The sequence below is a fragment of the Hordeum vulgare genome, chromosome 1H (genome assembly GCF_904849725.1).
Source record: "Hordeum vulgare subsp. vulgare chromosome 1H, MorexV3_pseudomolecules_assembly, whole genome shotgun sequence".
Classification (NCBI taxonomy): domain Eukaryota; kingdom Viridiplantae; phylum Streptophyta; class Magnoliopsida; order Poales; family Poaceae; genus Hordeum; species Hordeum vulgare.
The window spans coordinates 393,908,878-393,921,114 of NC_058518.1; the positions used below are offsets into that span (position 1 = coordinate 393,908,878).

At 46.2% G+C, this 12,237-nt stretch overlaps 1 protein-coding gene and 1 long non-coding RNA gene across 2 annotated transcripts; both read right to left on the reverse strand.

The window, feature by feature from the left end:
- Positions 1-2,906: 2,906 nt before the first annotated feature.
- LOC123411955 lies at positions 2,907-4,361 on the reverse strand. Its single transcript, XR_006613372.1, has 2 exons — positions 3,954-4,361; positions 2,907-3,243 (listed from the first exon to the last, which is right to left on the reverse strand). It is a non-coding gene; the product is annotated as an uncharacterized LOC123411955 (long non-coding RNA).
- Positions 4,362-7,861: 3,500 nt separating this feature from the next.
- LOC123439913 (subtilisin-like protease) lies at positions 7,862-11,525 on the reverse strand. The gene has a single exon (XM_045116536.1). The coding sequence runs from the start codon at positions 10,267-10,269 to the stop codon at positions 8,038-8,040; it is 2,232 nt and encodes a 743-aa protein (XP_044972471.1). The 5' UTR covers positions 10,270-11,525; the 3' UTR covers positions 7,862-8,037.
- Positions 11,526-12,237: the final 712 nt, after the last annotated feature.

The following is a 12,237-nucleotide window of genomic DNA, read 5'->3' on the forward strand; positions in this document are numbered from 1 at the left end:
TTCTTCTTTTTCTCTCTCAGATGTGTCACCCTCCTCTCTAAACGATGAGCTTTGAGCCAACTTGCTTCTAGCCCATTATGCAGTGTCTCAAAAGCACGCCCAATAAGATCTAGAGGAGGAGGGTCGACCCAAACATCCCATTCACATTAATCAGGAAGCTGCAACATCCAAAAATCATCAAAATGCGATCTTCGCAAAGCAAAACAAACAAATTCTACCAAATTACATCAAGTGGGCATCCAAGAAATGGTCTCCCCGTTCTTTATCCTCCCCACACGATACGGCGAGCGGGAACGCCCCGGGCATCGGTGCTTGGAAAGCTTCTCAAGGCCGCAATAGCTCGGATCCGACATGTAGAACTCGTACGAGAACTGCACTATGCCGGCCCCATCGACCAACGAGCGAGCAAATCCCCAATTTGAGATCAAACCCTAACAAGAAATCCACAAATCAGAGAAGGAAAACTAACCTCCTCGGCGACAGACGAGCTCGTGGACGATATGGCTGAGGTGCACATCACCGCGGCCTCACTCCCCGAGCTCCAGACGGCTGTAGTTTGTGCGCCACCGGTGAATCGCCAAGCTACAGACCGGTAACCGTCGCGAGGTAGAAGAAACAGAGTGAGAGGGTCGGTTATGTTTGAGATGGGCCCACATGTAAGAAGCAGGGGCTAATATGTCCAACTGACGCCCAGTTACCGGTCAAACACCCTTGACCCGACGGAAACGACACCGGGGGGGGGGGGGGGGCAAATGCGAGGTGGTGTCTCAAGTTAGGGGGGAAATGGAATTGTCCCATAATTGATGGCTTACAGAACATATCCAAGAGGATATAGTATGATTTATTTGAACATTAGGCTTTAGCTGGGACTTGGGCCTTTCTTTCTCTAGCGTTAATGTTATGCTTAAGTGGTGGTGGGCCGGCTGATTTGGGAGCGACTTTCAGCAGGACGTGGAACAGCCATTGATTGATGGATATACTTGTGCTCGTCCCTTGCCGCGACGGTGCATACCCTAGAAAAGCGATGCAGAGAGTCAGGAGCGCCATGCAGGGCCAACGACGGGCTTATGATGTTGGCATGCACCATAATGAAAGCCAAGCATGGACGAGTTATTTTTAGGGTGGGATGCGTTACTCCTCTTGTTTTGGCTGATTCCCTTTTACGTTAAGTTACATCTCATTGTTATGTAACCATTATCTAGTGTTGTATATTTGACAACATCTTTATTTTATCTTAATATATATTTTAGTATAGACTGATGTTACTTGTAACCTGCCTAATTATATGTTTTATGTAATATATAATTCTTTTTGCATGCTATCAGTTTTGCTACATCAAAAATTAGGCCAGACCTCTCCTAAGCGTTTCAGCATAGTTTGGCTTGTTTTATGGTACATGCAATTGGGCTTCATCTCTTTTATAATCACTCATGTTTACACGTCTTTAACCAATGCTTGATTTCACGTGCTACAAAGCCACTTTGGTGACGCCAAGAAGCCGATTCATTCAGTTTTCTTTCTTCTGAGATTTGAGTCATTCAGATGAGACCTCTGACCATAATTTTTTAGGTGTATTTCTAGTGACTTTGTTTAGGGCCTAAAATTTTTTTCGCCCCGGGCTCCTGATATCTTAGGACGGGGCTTGTCGGTCCTGAGATACGTCGGCATCCGTCGCATCCGTCGTCCAAGTCCTTCCGGCGACCGCGTCCTTCATCTTTCGCCTCCATGAGTGGTGGCGATAAGGCTCACAAAGTGAAGGTGTTGCCGCCGGAGAGAAAGAGTACAGTATGGGGAACGGACCGGCCGACACAAGGCCATCTCGTCTCCCATGCCCTACTCATCCTCAGTAGAGTTCGTGACCTATCCATCTTTGGTGAATGTGAGAACCATGATGGAAATGAAGGGTCCGACACTATCGTCATCCCACATGCATGGCCAAACAGTGTTTGGCGGAGCGTAGGACGCGCAACTCGAGGTGTTCTTCTCTCTGATCTCCTTTGCATCCGGATGTGTCGCTTGTGCGTTGTGATCAACGGCTTGAGTGCAGACGGCCTCGCAGAGCACCCACTGCTCCACGACGTAGTTGAGGTTCGTGGCGGTCATGTCTACCAGGGCCTCCTGGCTCGCGCGCTTGCCGTCGATTTGGCCCTCCGCCAGCTGGTTTTGTTCAAGCACATGTCGAACACGTACATAGGCGCCGACACAAGCTGCTCCTCCGTCATGGCGGCGTTGAAGTGTGTATGTGCCTACTCCATGATCAAGCCGCCATGCACCTGCGCGACCTTTGACACTAAGTCATCGTCGGAGCACGTCTCCATCATGGGGTCATCATCGAAGATCTTGGGGATACTGCCCGGCATGACAACCTCGATCTACCTCGCACGAGCTCTGACAGCTGGCCACAAGGGCGGCCATCTCGTGCTTCATCTCCGTCGACACGCTCTCCCATAGAGTGTCCCCGCTCGCTCTCATGCAGACGTGGTGCACGAAAGGAAGATTGGAGTGGGTGTGCTGTTCGCCGGGTGTGGCCACCTTTAAATAGTGGATGTCGGTGAGCCCAAGCGTTTGGGCGCGTCAATGCACGTGCGTCGTAGTTGGTTTCTCGATCGACGAGACTATTTAATGACGGCAACGGGAGATGCCAACATTGAACAGGTGTGGTAGATATCAACCCCGTCTCTTCGAATAAACATCTCTCCGGCATTGAACATGTGTGGACATCACGGACGCGGAGCACGCGGCGCCCTCGCTCGGCGAGTCGCTTCAATACCGGCATCAGCAAGTGGTCACGTACACTTCGGGCCAACGTCAATGCGGAGCAATCGCTTTAAAACGGCCTATAACCGAACATCAGTGGCGTAAAATATGCTTTTGCACAATATCAAAGTATTTGAACACCAGTGGTATAGAATTTTTAAACGAGAAGCCACAAGACAGCCATTTTCATTAAAAAAATGATAAGGGAGAGCACAGGAAAATAAATAATCTCTATTTAAATTATTCCAGGAATTGAAAAAAAATCAACATTACTTCCTAAGCTTATTGTTCACGGTCTTTTCCTTGCTACAAATTAGAGCAACAACTAGGACGGATCGAGCAGCCTCATCTAGCTGCAATAGCAACTACCATCTGAATGGCAAACCCCAGTTCCGCAGCCCAGTTTTTTACATGCAGTAACACAGCCTCCAGGCGTACAATCGTACTGGTAAGGTTCACGGCCCGCGCATGCGTTGGCTTTCACGCCTATGACAATAAAAAAACAGGTGCATCAGAACAAATAGCAGTTAAACTAGGATACTATATATTAAACCACTGTATTGTGAAAATATCAGGATAGAAGCGGTGTGCTTATACAAAAGCAGTCACAACAACTAGTGGTATGTATCCTAAGAAAAACTAGTAGTATTTTAATTCACAGTTCGCCACCGTTAAAATTATGATGGAATCAGTACCAGGATAGAGACCGCAACCACCATGGCTAATACTCGTAGTTCAAATAAAAAAAAATACTTGTAGTTCAATACTACTATCAAAACCATTTATTTAAGATATGTACTACGGCAGTAAAGGGGTGCTAATCTTAAAAACATGGGAAAAACAACGGTTATCTTCCATGCCGTTGTTAAAATTTAGATTGTATAGCTTCAGCAAGCAGTTTATGTTTTGCATATCAACTATGAAGACAACTAAAAGCAGCCAAATGGCCCATTGAACGAAAGCATAGACAATGACAAAAATATCAGGGCCATGCAATAGGTTCTGATTTCTCTGTGAATCGCAAGTGACCATCTAATATTCAAATTGACATGGATATGAATTGGTAAAAATATTATTCCCCACGCTTATCACTCCAAGCAGGAGAAACATACGAAAGGATAAGATTCTACTGGTAGTTCCCAGAAACCACAAATTTCTCTATAATTAATAAGCTCTGCTAGTAGAAAGAAACGTACCTATGCTCCTCTCTGTCTCTGATACTTGACTCGACAAACAAGTGGTTGACAACAGCAAAAGAGCCATCATCAAGCACGAAAACCTTGAGTTGATTGGAGCCATAACAAACTTGTTTACTATTTCCTTGGTTCCTACTTCTATTCTATATTTTTTTGGTCGTGGTTGTGGTGCTTAGCTGAATCATTCTGCTGCTGTTTATATAGAGGCGCCTTGGAGCATTACCAATCTTTGCCGTTTAATTACTTCCTGCATTAGTGCTTCCTAGGTATGGTTCCCGGTAATTAATCAAGATACTCCAATAGTACGCACAACATGGAATATCCTGTGGGTATGTATTTATTTGCTCCAAAATATACCATACAAAATTAATTACTAGCATCCCGTAACAGGATTATGTCAGTTATTGGCTCTCGATGCAAAAAAAGTTAGGCTCCTAAAAATTACCATACGAAATTTATTAGTTTCCCATGACAATATTATGGCATTAATTGGTCCCCAAAAATTACAGTACAAAATTATTTAGCATTCCATAATAAGATTATGGTATTTACGGTCTCACACAAAATTAATTAGTACATATTCGATAACAAGATTATTGCATTTATTGGCTTCCAGATTACATACGCAATTGATAAGTATTTCATCACAACATCATAAACCGTGTACAGAAATTTGTCATCTTGATAGCTTTTTGTTGGTTTCCATATTTCCTATTACCCCTGGTCCCTGCAGGTTTCCATATTTGCCACCTAGGACTCCTGATTTATACTATTCTTTTTCGATAATTCCAACTATCAAAGACATATGCAACCAGAATTACTTCCAAACCATATGTTGCACGGTGACTATACTGGCTCGTTTTTTTTAAGGTGGAATACCCCCTGTCTCTATATCTGAATAATGCATGTAGTCATATTATTAAGCAATTAAGCAAAAGGTTTGCGATTCGGTACAAACTCAAAAAGAAGCCATAGTAAAATGAAGCAAAAAAAGTGCCACAACCGGCGAAAAACATGTAAGATAACTAAGCACCTAGCCTATTATTGGATCGTCATACAAACCTATTGTAAGTATCCCGTGCTACGTCTCCCATCGGTTGCACCTAGCCATAAGCTCCTTGGCTACCGCCGGACTGAGTAACGACCACGCACGGATCTAAGCAGTAGCTCTGTAAATGAACTGTAAAAAATTAATAAGATGTTGTCTCTTAAATGTCATGTCATTTATGTAGTTCCAACTCTCCCTAATAATAAAGCACGGAGTGCTTCTGTCGTCCGTCGTGGTCATTTTGCAAAAAACACCATGTCGTTTGCGTTAATCAACCCGCAGTCCGTCTTTAAGTGAGCCCGAACCGTTATTTTCGTATTTTACACAAAACCCCCTAACATTAACGCTAAATAACCCGCAGTCCATCTTTTAGTCACAGTAAATCGTTTTATATACTTTTGCGTAAACCCCTCCGACATATGTGTTAATAACTCCGGAGTCTATATAGAATAAATATGTATTTTCAAATAACAATATCTTTTAAACCGTAAATCTAATTTAAACATGTTACATATGAAATTTGATTAGAAAAATGTGTAGAGTTTGAATATATTGTTATTTTACATGTTAAATAATTTTAATAATTCAGAGTCTATTTAGAATAAATATGTAATTTCAAATAACAATATTTTTTAAACCGTAAATCCAATTTAAACATGTTATATATCAAATTTGATTAGAAAAATGTGTAGAGTCTGAATATGTTGTTATTTTATATTTTTTAAATACTATATAGGATACAATGTAAATCAATATATTAGAAATCTTTACTACCCGTTGCTCATAATTATTGTCCCGATTCATTGGTATTTGACATGCAGCGGGGCATATTTTTTATATGATAAAAAACATGTTCACAAAATCAAGGGTTTCTACTAATGTTTATTCAAATCATTTATATGTATTATTCAATATTAAGTCATTTTAAAAAAGTCAATTAACTAAGCTAGAGACATGAGAGGTTTTTTTCCTTCCGTTGCAACGCACGGACCTTTTTCCTAGTATAACCTAAAGCAATGCACATACTCCTATGCGAATATGTCCTGCATTACTTGACTCGACTCTATTTAGCCACGTCCAAAATCACATGTTAATACTATCCGAAGGGATGACTTTAAAGGCTACATGAATTATATGGCATAGAAGTTTGGTGAGTGGACATTTGAGAAAGAGGTGTTGTATTGTTTCATCTTGATCACTGATGTCTACTACACAGCTTTATTTTTGTATAGATGTTGTTGGGCTTCCAAGTGCTGAGTTTTGTAGGATAACAACAAACTTCCCTCAAATGGATGACCTAAGGTTTATCAATCCGTGGCAGGCGTACGATAAAAACGGTATCTCTCAAATAACCCTGCAATCAAATACAATAAATTCCATGTGTCCCCAACACACTCAATACAATGGTAAATTGTATAGGTGCACAAGTTCGGCGAAGAGATGGTGATACAAGTGTAATATGGATAGTAGATATAGGGTTTTGTAATCTGAAAATATAAAAACAGCGAGGTAGCAAGTGCAAAACAGCGAGCAAAACGGTATATAAATGCTTGAAAACAAGGCCTAGGGTATATTAAACATGCATGGACCTATCAATTGATAGATAAGCCATAAATTCAGTGCCATTGGAAATTAAGATTGAAGTTTCTAACCAGATAATTTCCAAACAAGTTAGCATAGTAGTGCCGAAAGGTCGAATTGTTTGAGAGACAAACAAACATCAGATGATATGTTGCATGGAGGTATCTTATCCAAGGAAACTAGCAGCCACCCCACCCCTTTCACATACTCTTCTATATGGCAAATGTTACTTGGAACACAGAGTTTGGATTTTTGAAGTTTGATAGTTTCAGGTGGCTGAATAATCCAGGTCTACAGCGAGCTAGAAGCCTAGAACTAAGAGCATTTAACTTTGCTGTATTAAAGATTTCTATGGGGCACCCTGCCTTCTTGTTATAAAAAGAAGATGCAAAATTGCACACCATGGCACTTATGAATACGATAGCAACTCACAACCTTTCGCTGGCAGCATGCTACACCAAGGTAGACACAATCACCACTAATTCAAAGATCTTTTATTGTCCAATCTCAGTTAGGTGTCATTCCAGGGCATTGCTCATTATCATTTAAATGGCAAAATTCAGACCTACTTGATAAGTATGTCAAGATAGTATCCATTCCGACTCTGTATCCAACGCATGATATGGACAGGAAGCTAGTGAACATTATAGATTGGCATGGCATGCACAGATTCACAACTATAAGTAAAAAAAATCCATATTAAGTAAAAAAAAAAACTGAACTTTATACCTATAGTTGCAGGGGTGCACTCGCAACATTTAGAGGTCAATAACAGTCATTGATCAAACCTCTGCTAAAAAAACATTACTTTGTAGTTCAGCTCCTCCTGTAGCCTAGCTACAAACACATAGTAAAAGGAGAGAACAATCGTCACCGCATAACCATGGAATCTATGCAAAGGATACAAATAGTTCGGGAGAAGGCAAGTAACTGAACCTGTTACAAGGCAACAAATTCAGTTCATCCCTTGTTTCATGTCGTGGACTGGGATGCCACATTCTTGAAACACCAACAACTTCGGAGCATGTGGGCATAAAATAAGCACAAATCTCAAAACCTTCCAGATCTTATCTGCATCTAATTCAGAGAAACAGTCATTTTAGTTAGACACATCCTTCATCAGAATATTTGCAGCTAAGAACATGTCCACGGGGCTGAATCCACAAATAATACGAAGCATAAGACAATAGGTTACAAACCCACAGTTCAGTATCCAAACAGCATAGTGTTTCATGTTTCCATACAGATGTAAGTAAACCTGATAAACGACATGACCTGATACCAAATCATTTATATTTTCGAAGTAATAGAGTTATATAAGAATGGATGCTACATGGATGTTACATGTCCAAACTTAAATTATTTTACAGACATGGAAACCCTACTAGTTAAGAGAGTCATTGATCTATATAACATAACTTATGGATGGGAGTAGATATGTGATACTCTTCCAGATTACAGCAGTGGAGAGACTAGACCAGCCACAGCGACAATTGGACTACGCACGACATGTTTGCTGGACAACCAGCTGATACTTCCCTCCAGAGACTTTTCCCTGCCATTGCGATGCCTGCTTACCGTCATGCTGTAAGTTATCTTTTCTCCAGCCTTGGAGAACACCAGCATCTCTGGGTAGACTCGCACTATAAGAGACTTGGGAACCTCCATCTTCAGTGCGTATATGGAATTCGCTGGCCCCACATTTGTCACAGTTCTGTTCACTGTGAATGGCTTTTTCTTGAGTGGCACCGTTATGGTAGGGTAGTTGAGCTGTGCTTCTGGTATCTTGGGAAGCATTTTGCAGGACAACATCGGGTCCTGCACAATGACTGCCAGGCCTTGATCACCAAGAAGAGCACATATGTAGCCGGCATATTCGGTAATGCTAAGGTCATACACAAGGCCCGGATCGATAGCTTTTATAGGATTGACATGGCCAGCACCCATGGCATACGCGGTTGCCCTCTGATGCTGCTCGTCCAAGATTGGGCCACCAGTGCTGTCCGTGATGTCAGCTGTGGTGAGGATGGCTGACTTGATAGCAGCAGCAGACCAGTCAGGATGGGAGCTCTTGACAAGTGCAGCAACGCCACTGACATGTGGAGTCGACATGGACGTCCCGGATTTAATGTGGAATGGCCCAGATCCAAGCATGGTGAGTGGTGGCCATGCGGCAATGACATTGAGCCCAGGTGCTAATATATCTGGCTTTAGCACACCAGGGCTGAAAGTGCCAGGACCGCGGGATGAGAATGCTGCGACAGTGGGAGATGGACGGACACCAAGCACAGTGTTCTTGTATATGACTTCGGCACTAGCTTTGCTTGTTGTCCTCACATACTCTATGATATTTTTGCCATCGGCCACGGTCACCTGCACAACATTGCCATAGTCCTTGAGAAGAGTGGTGAAACCAGCAGTTTTCCTGTTGACCAGAACTACACCAGCCGCCCCGGCACTCATGATGCCACTGATGTCAGATTTGTTGACTGACAGCCCGGTGTCATTCATTGGTCCTGTGCTATGGCAAATCATAATTTTGCCGGCCACATTTCTTCCAGGCGGCGACTTGCAATGTTTGTTCAAATAGAGAGGACAGGGCTTGGGCTTGAAGCTTGAGTTTGAAATCTGGTTAAAAGCTTCTCCATTGATGCGATTGCCATTCCCAAGCTGCACAACAGCCTCGAAGCTTCGGTCCACCGAGCCAGCTGCGACTGTGAGCAACCATGGTGCAGAATTAGCAATAAAAGACTTGGGTCCGTTATTGCCAGCTGCAGCCACGACAACAATGCCCTTTGCTACCGCACTGAGTGCCCCAATGACGACCGGGTCTCGACTGAACTCAACATCAAAAACAGGGGCGAGGGAGAGTGAGAGCACATCAACCCCATCCTTGATGGCTTCGTCTATCCCGGCTACTATGTCAGCGGAGTCACACCCACGAAGCGTACACATGCTGTACATGGCCAGGTGTGCACCTGGAGCAGTCCCGGCTGCTGTGCCCCTGCCGAGGCCGTGGGCTGAGGCACCGCGGACGAAGTTCCCAGCAGCGGTGGACGAGGTATGCGTCCCATGCCCTATGACATCTCCGGAGTCGTTGACGGTGATGAATTTGGCACCAATAATTTTGTTATTACAGTGGGCAGCAGCAGTGCCATGGCATGAACCCTTCCACTTTGATGGGGGTGGCGGGATGCCACTGTCACCAAAGGAAGGATGGGCCGCATAGATGCCGGTGTCGACTACACCGATGATGACTCCCTTGCCATAGTTGGTGTCTCTCCACAACCCGGCATCCCTCTTGAGCCCAAGAAATTCTTGAGTGTGAGTGGTGGTGGGGTGCCAGAGCTGGTTTGGAAACGCCCGCACAAACTCTGCCCTCTTGGACACAAGGGCGAGCTCGGCTTCAGTGAGCCTGGCGGCAAACCCGGTGAAGACGTCGGTGTATGTATGGATGAGTCGTGGCTCATTGGAGCCCGCGAGAGGCGTTGGCAGGAAGGAAGCCTGCCACCAGCGGTGGTCTTCATCGCTTCCGGCGTCGACAGGTGGCCTCAACAGCACAATATATGTCTGATGGCTTGGAGAGAGGCCTGCACCTAGGTCGTCACATACCGCAGGTGCAGGAGCATGCAGGAGCATAAGGGTGAGCGAGAAAAGTGAGATCAGGAGGTTGGCGAAGGATGCCATGGCTTGAGCTGCGATTCCGAAAGGAAGCTGGGGGCGACGGCAATGTGCGTGAGCTTGGCGTGTGAAGAGGGGTGGTGATGTTGGGTGCTTGTCTGCTGTATGACAGTGTGAGGAGAGGTGGTGGTGGTGGTGGAAGGAAGGAACCGAGATGGAGAGAGGACGACGGGGTGGTGGGTGGAAGCAACGGTGAGGAAGAAATCAAAGGAGCACAGGATCTTCCTCTTGACTCTGTTTCTTCCTCTTTCGCCCACTCTACCTCGGTTGGATTTGTGAGAGAAAGAAAGATGAGCAGAGCACAACAATGGCTTTGGGGCCTCAACGTTAAATGCTGTATGCTGAACCTTGCACGTCCTAGATGCTCCTGTGCCTATACGTGAGTCAAATCAGATTGTTGAGTCTGGTTCGTCCTTGAGATATATGGCTACGAAGAGGGTCGTGTCGTCTGTGGGGTGGCTGGGAGAAATATTCCAAACGAAAAAGCTTCCTGCACTGCGACGCCACAGAGTTCCACCGAATACTGGTTGTATCTAATCACATCAGGGGATAGTAGAGACAGAAAGCTAAGGTAAGAGTTTCGATCATCATATCTGCTAGTCCCTGGAAAGCAAACAAGGCTATATATCCTTCATAGACTCTGGTGTGTGTCGAGCTTGCGCCGGTGGAGAGAAAGCCTCCAAACAAAGGTTCGACCGCGTCAGCACCCAGCTTGCAGAGCAGATGGGGAAATGGTGAGCAGAGAAGTGACCGAGAGGGAGAGAGGACTGGCAGTGGTGGTGGTGGTGCACCGCAAGAAAGAGAGGTTGAGCCTCCATGATTCCATCTATGAAAAAAGAGGGAGCTACGCTCGTGGTGGTGGAAGTGGCCGAGAGGACGACGCTACGTGTCGAGTTGAGGGTTGAGCTAGCCTGGTTTCGATTTCAGTTAAATTAAATTAAAAGTAGCACATCGTCGCCTTCGTAGCGCGGAAGCGGCCGGCGCCTCCTCTCCGCTGCACAACCCGCCTCCCGTACTCCACCAACACGCCGGCGCTGCGCCTGCCGACCCCATGCGCTCTGCCTCCGGCCCTCGGCGACCAACTCCTGCCGCGACCTTCGGGCCGGGGCGCCGCTCGTCGACTCCCGCCCGCGGCTGCCTCGTACTTGGGCCCCAACGCCTCCGGCCCGCGCTTCCCCTTCCGCCCCTTGCGGCGTTGAGGTCGCCATCTCCATCCATGGCCCGCGCTGGAGATCCACTCGAAGGAGAAGGAAGGAAGGGGAAAAGTGGATTGGGGGGGGGGGGGGGGGGGGGGGGGGGGGTGGGGGGTGGGGTTGTTTAACCAAATTGTATTCATCAAATTCCACATTTGTGGGGTTTCACCAACCAGATGTGTCGATCCTGACCCAGAGAATCCGTTTCATAATATAAGTCTTTTTTTAGAGATTTCATTAAAAGACTACATACGGATGTATAACATTATTTGTGACGGCAGCCACCTCCTCGGCGACCAAAACCCTAGCACACCATGGTCGGCAGCTTCCCAAACAAGGGCAAGGCCCCGCTCTACCCCGCGCCATCTCCCCGCCGTCGTCTTCCCACCGGCCTCGCCAGCGCGTGAGCGTCCCGGTGCACCAAGCGCGGTGGCACTGGAGCACCGCGTGTCGCTCCGTTACCCCGATGTCACGTTGTCGCATGACTGACATCTGGATCCGGAGAGGATTCCGGTGTCGGTCGTGCCGTGGTCGGCGCGGGTGCATGCGGAGGAGGTGAGCCGCGGTCGGCGTCTGCTGACGACGGAGCAGCGGCGAGACCCTGCGTATGCAGTCGACTACCCTAACTAGGAGGTGTGGTTCGCGGTGGAGCACGAGGCGCGGCGCCGTCGTGGCGTGCGCGAAGTGCAGCCAGGAGGCCCTCCGCCGCCCCCTCCTGTCGTCAGCGACGAGGACCAGGAGGCTGGGGCCGTCTACCAGGCGTTGCTCGCAGTTGTCCTCC

Bases quoted from the DNA above. Each gene is read 5' to 3' on its own strand.
- LOC123439913 (XM_045116536.1), bottom strand. From the start codon at position 10,269: ATGGCATCCTTCGCCAACCTCCTGATCTCACTTTTCTCGCTCACCCTT.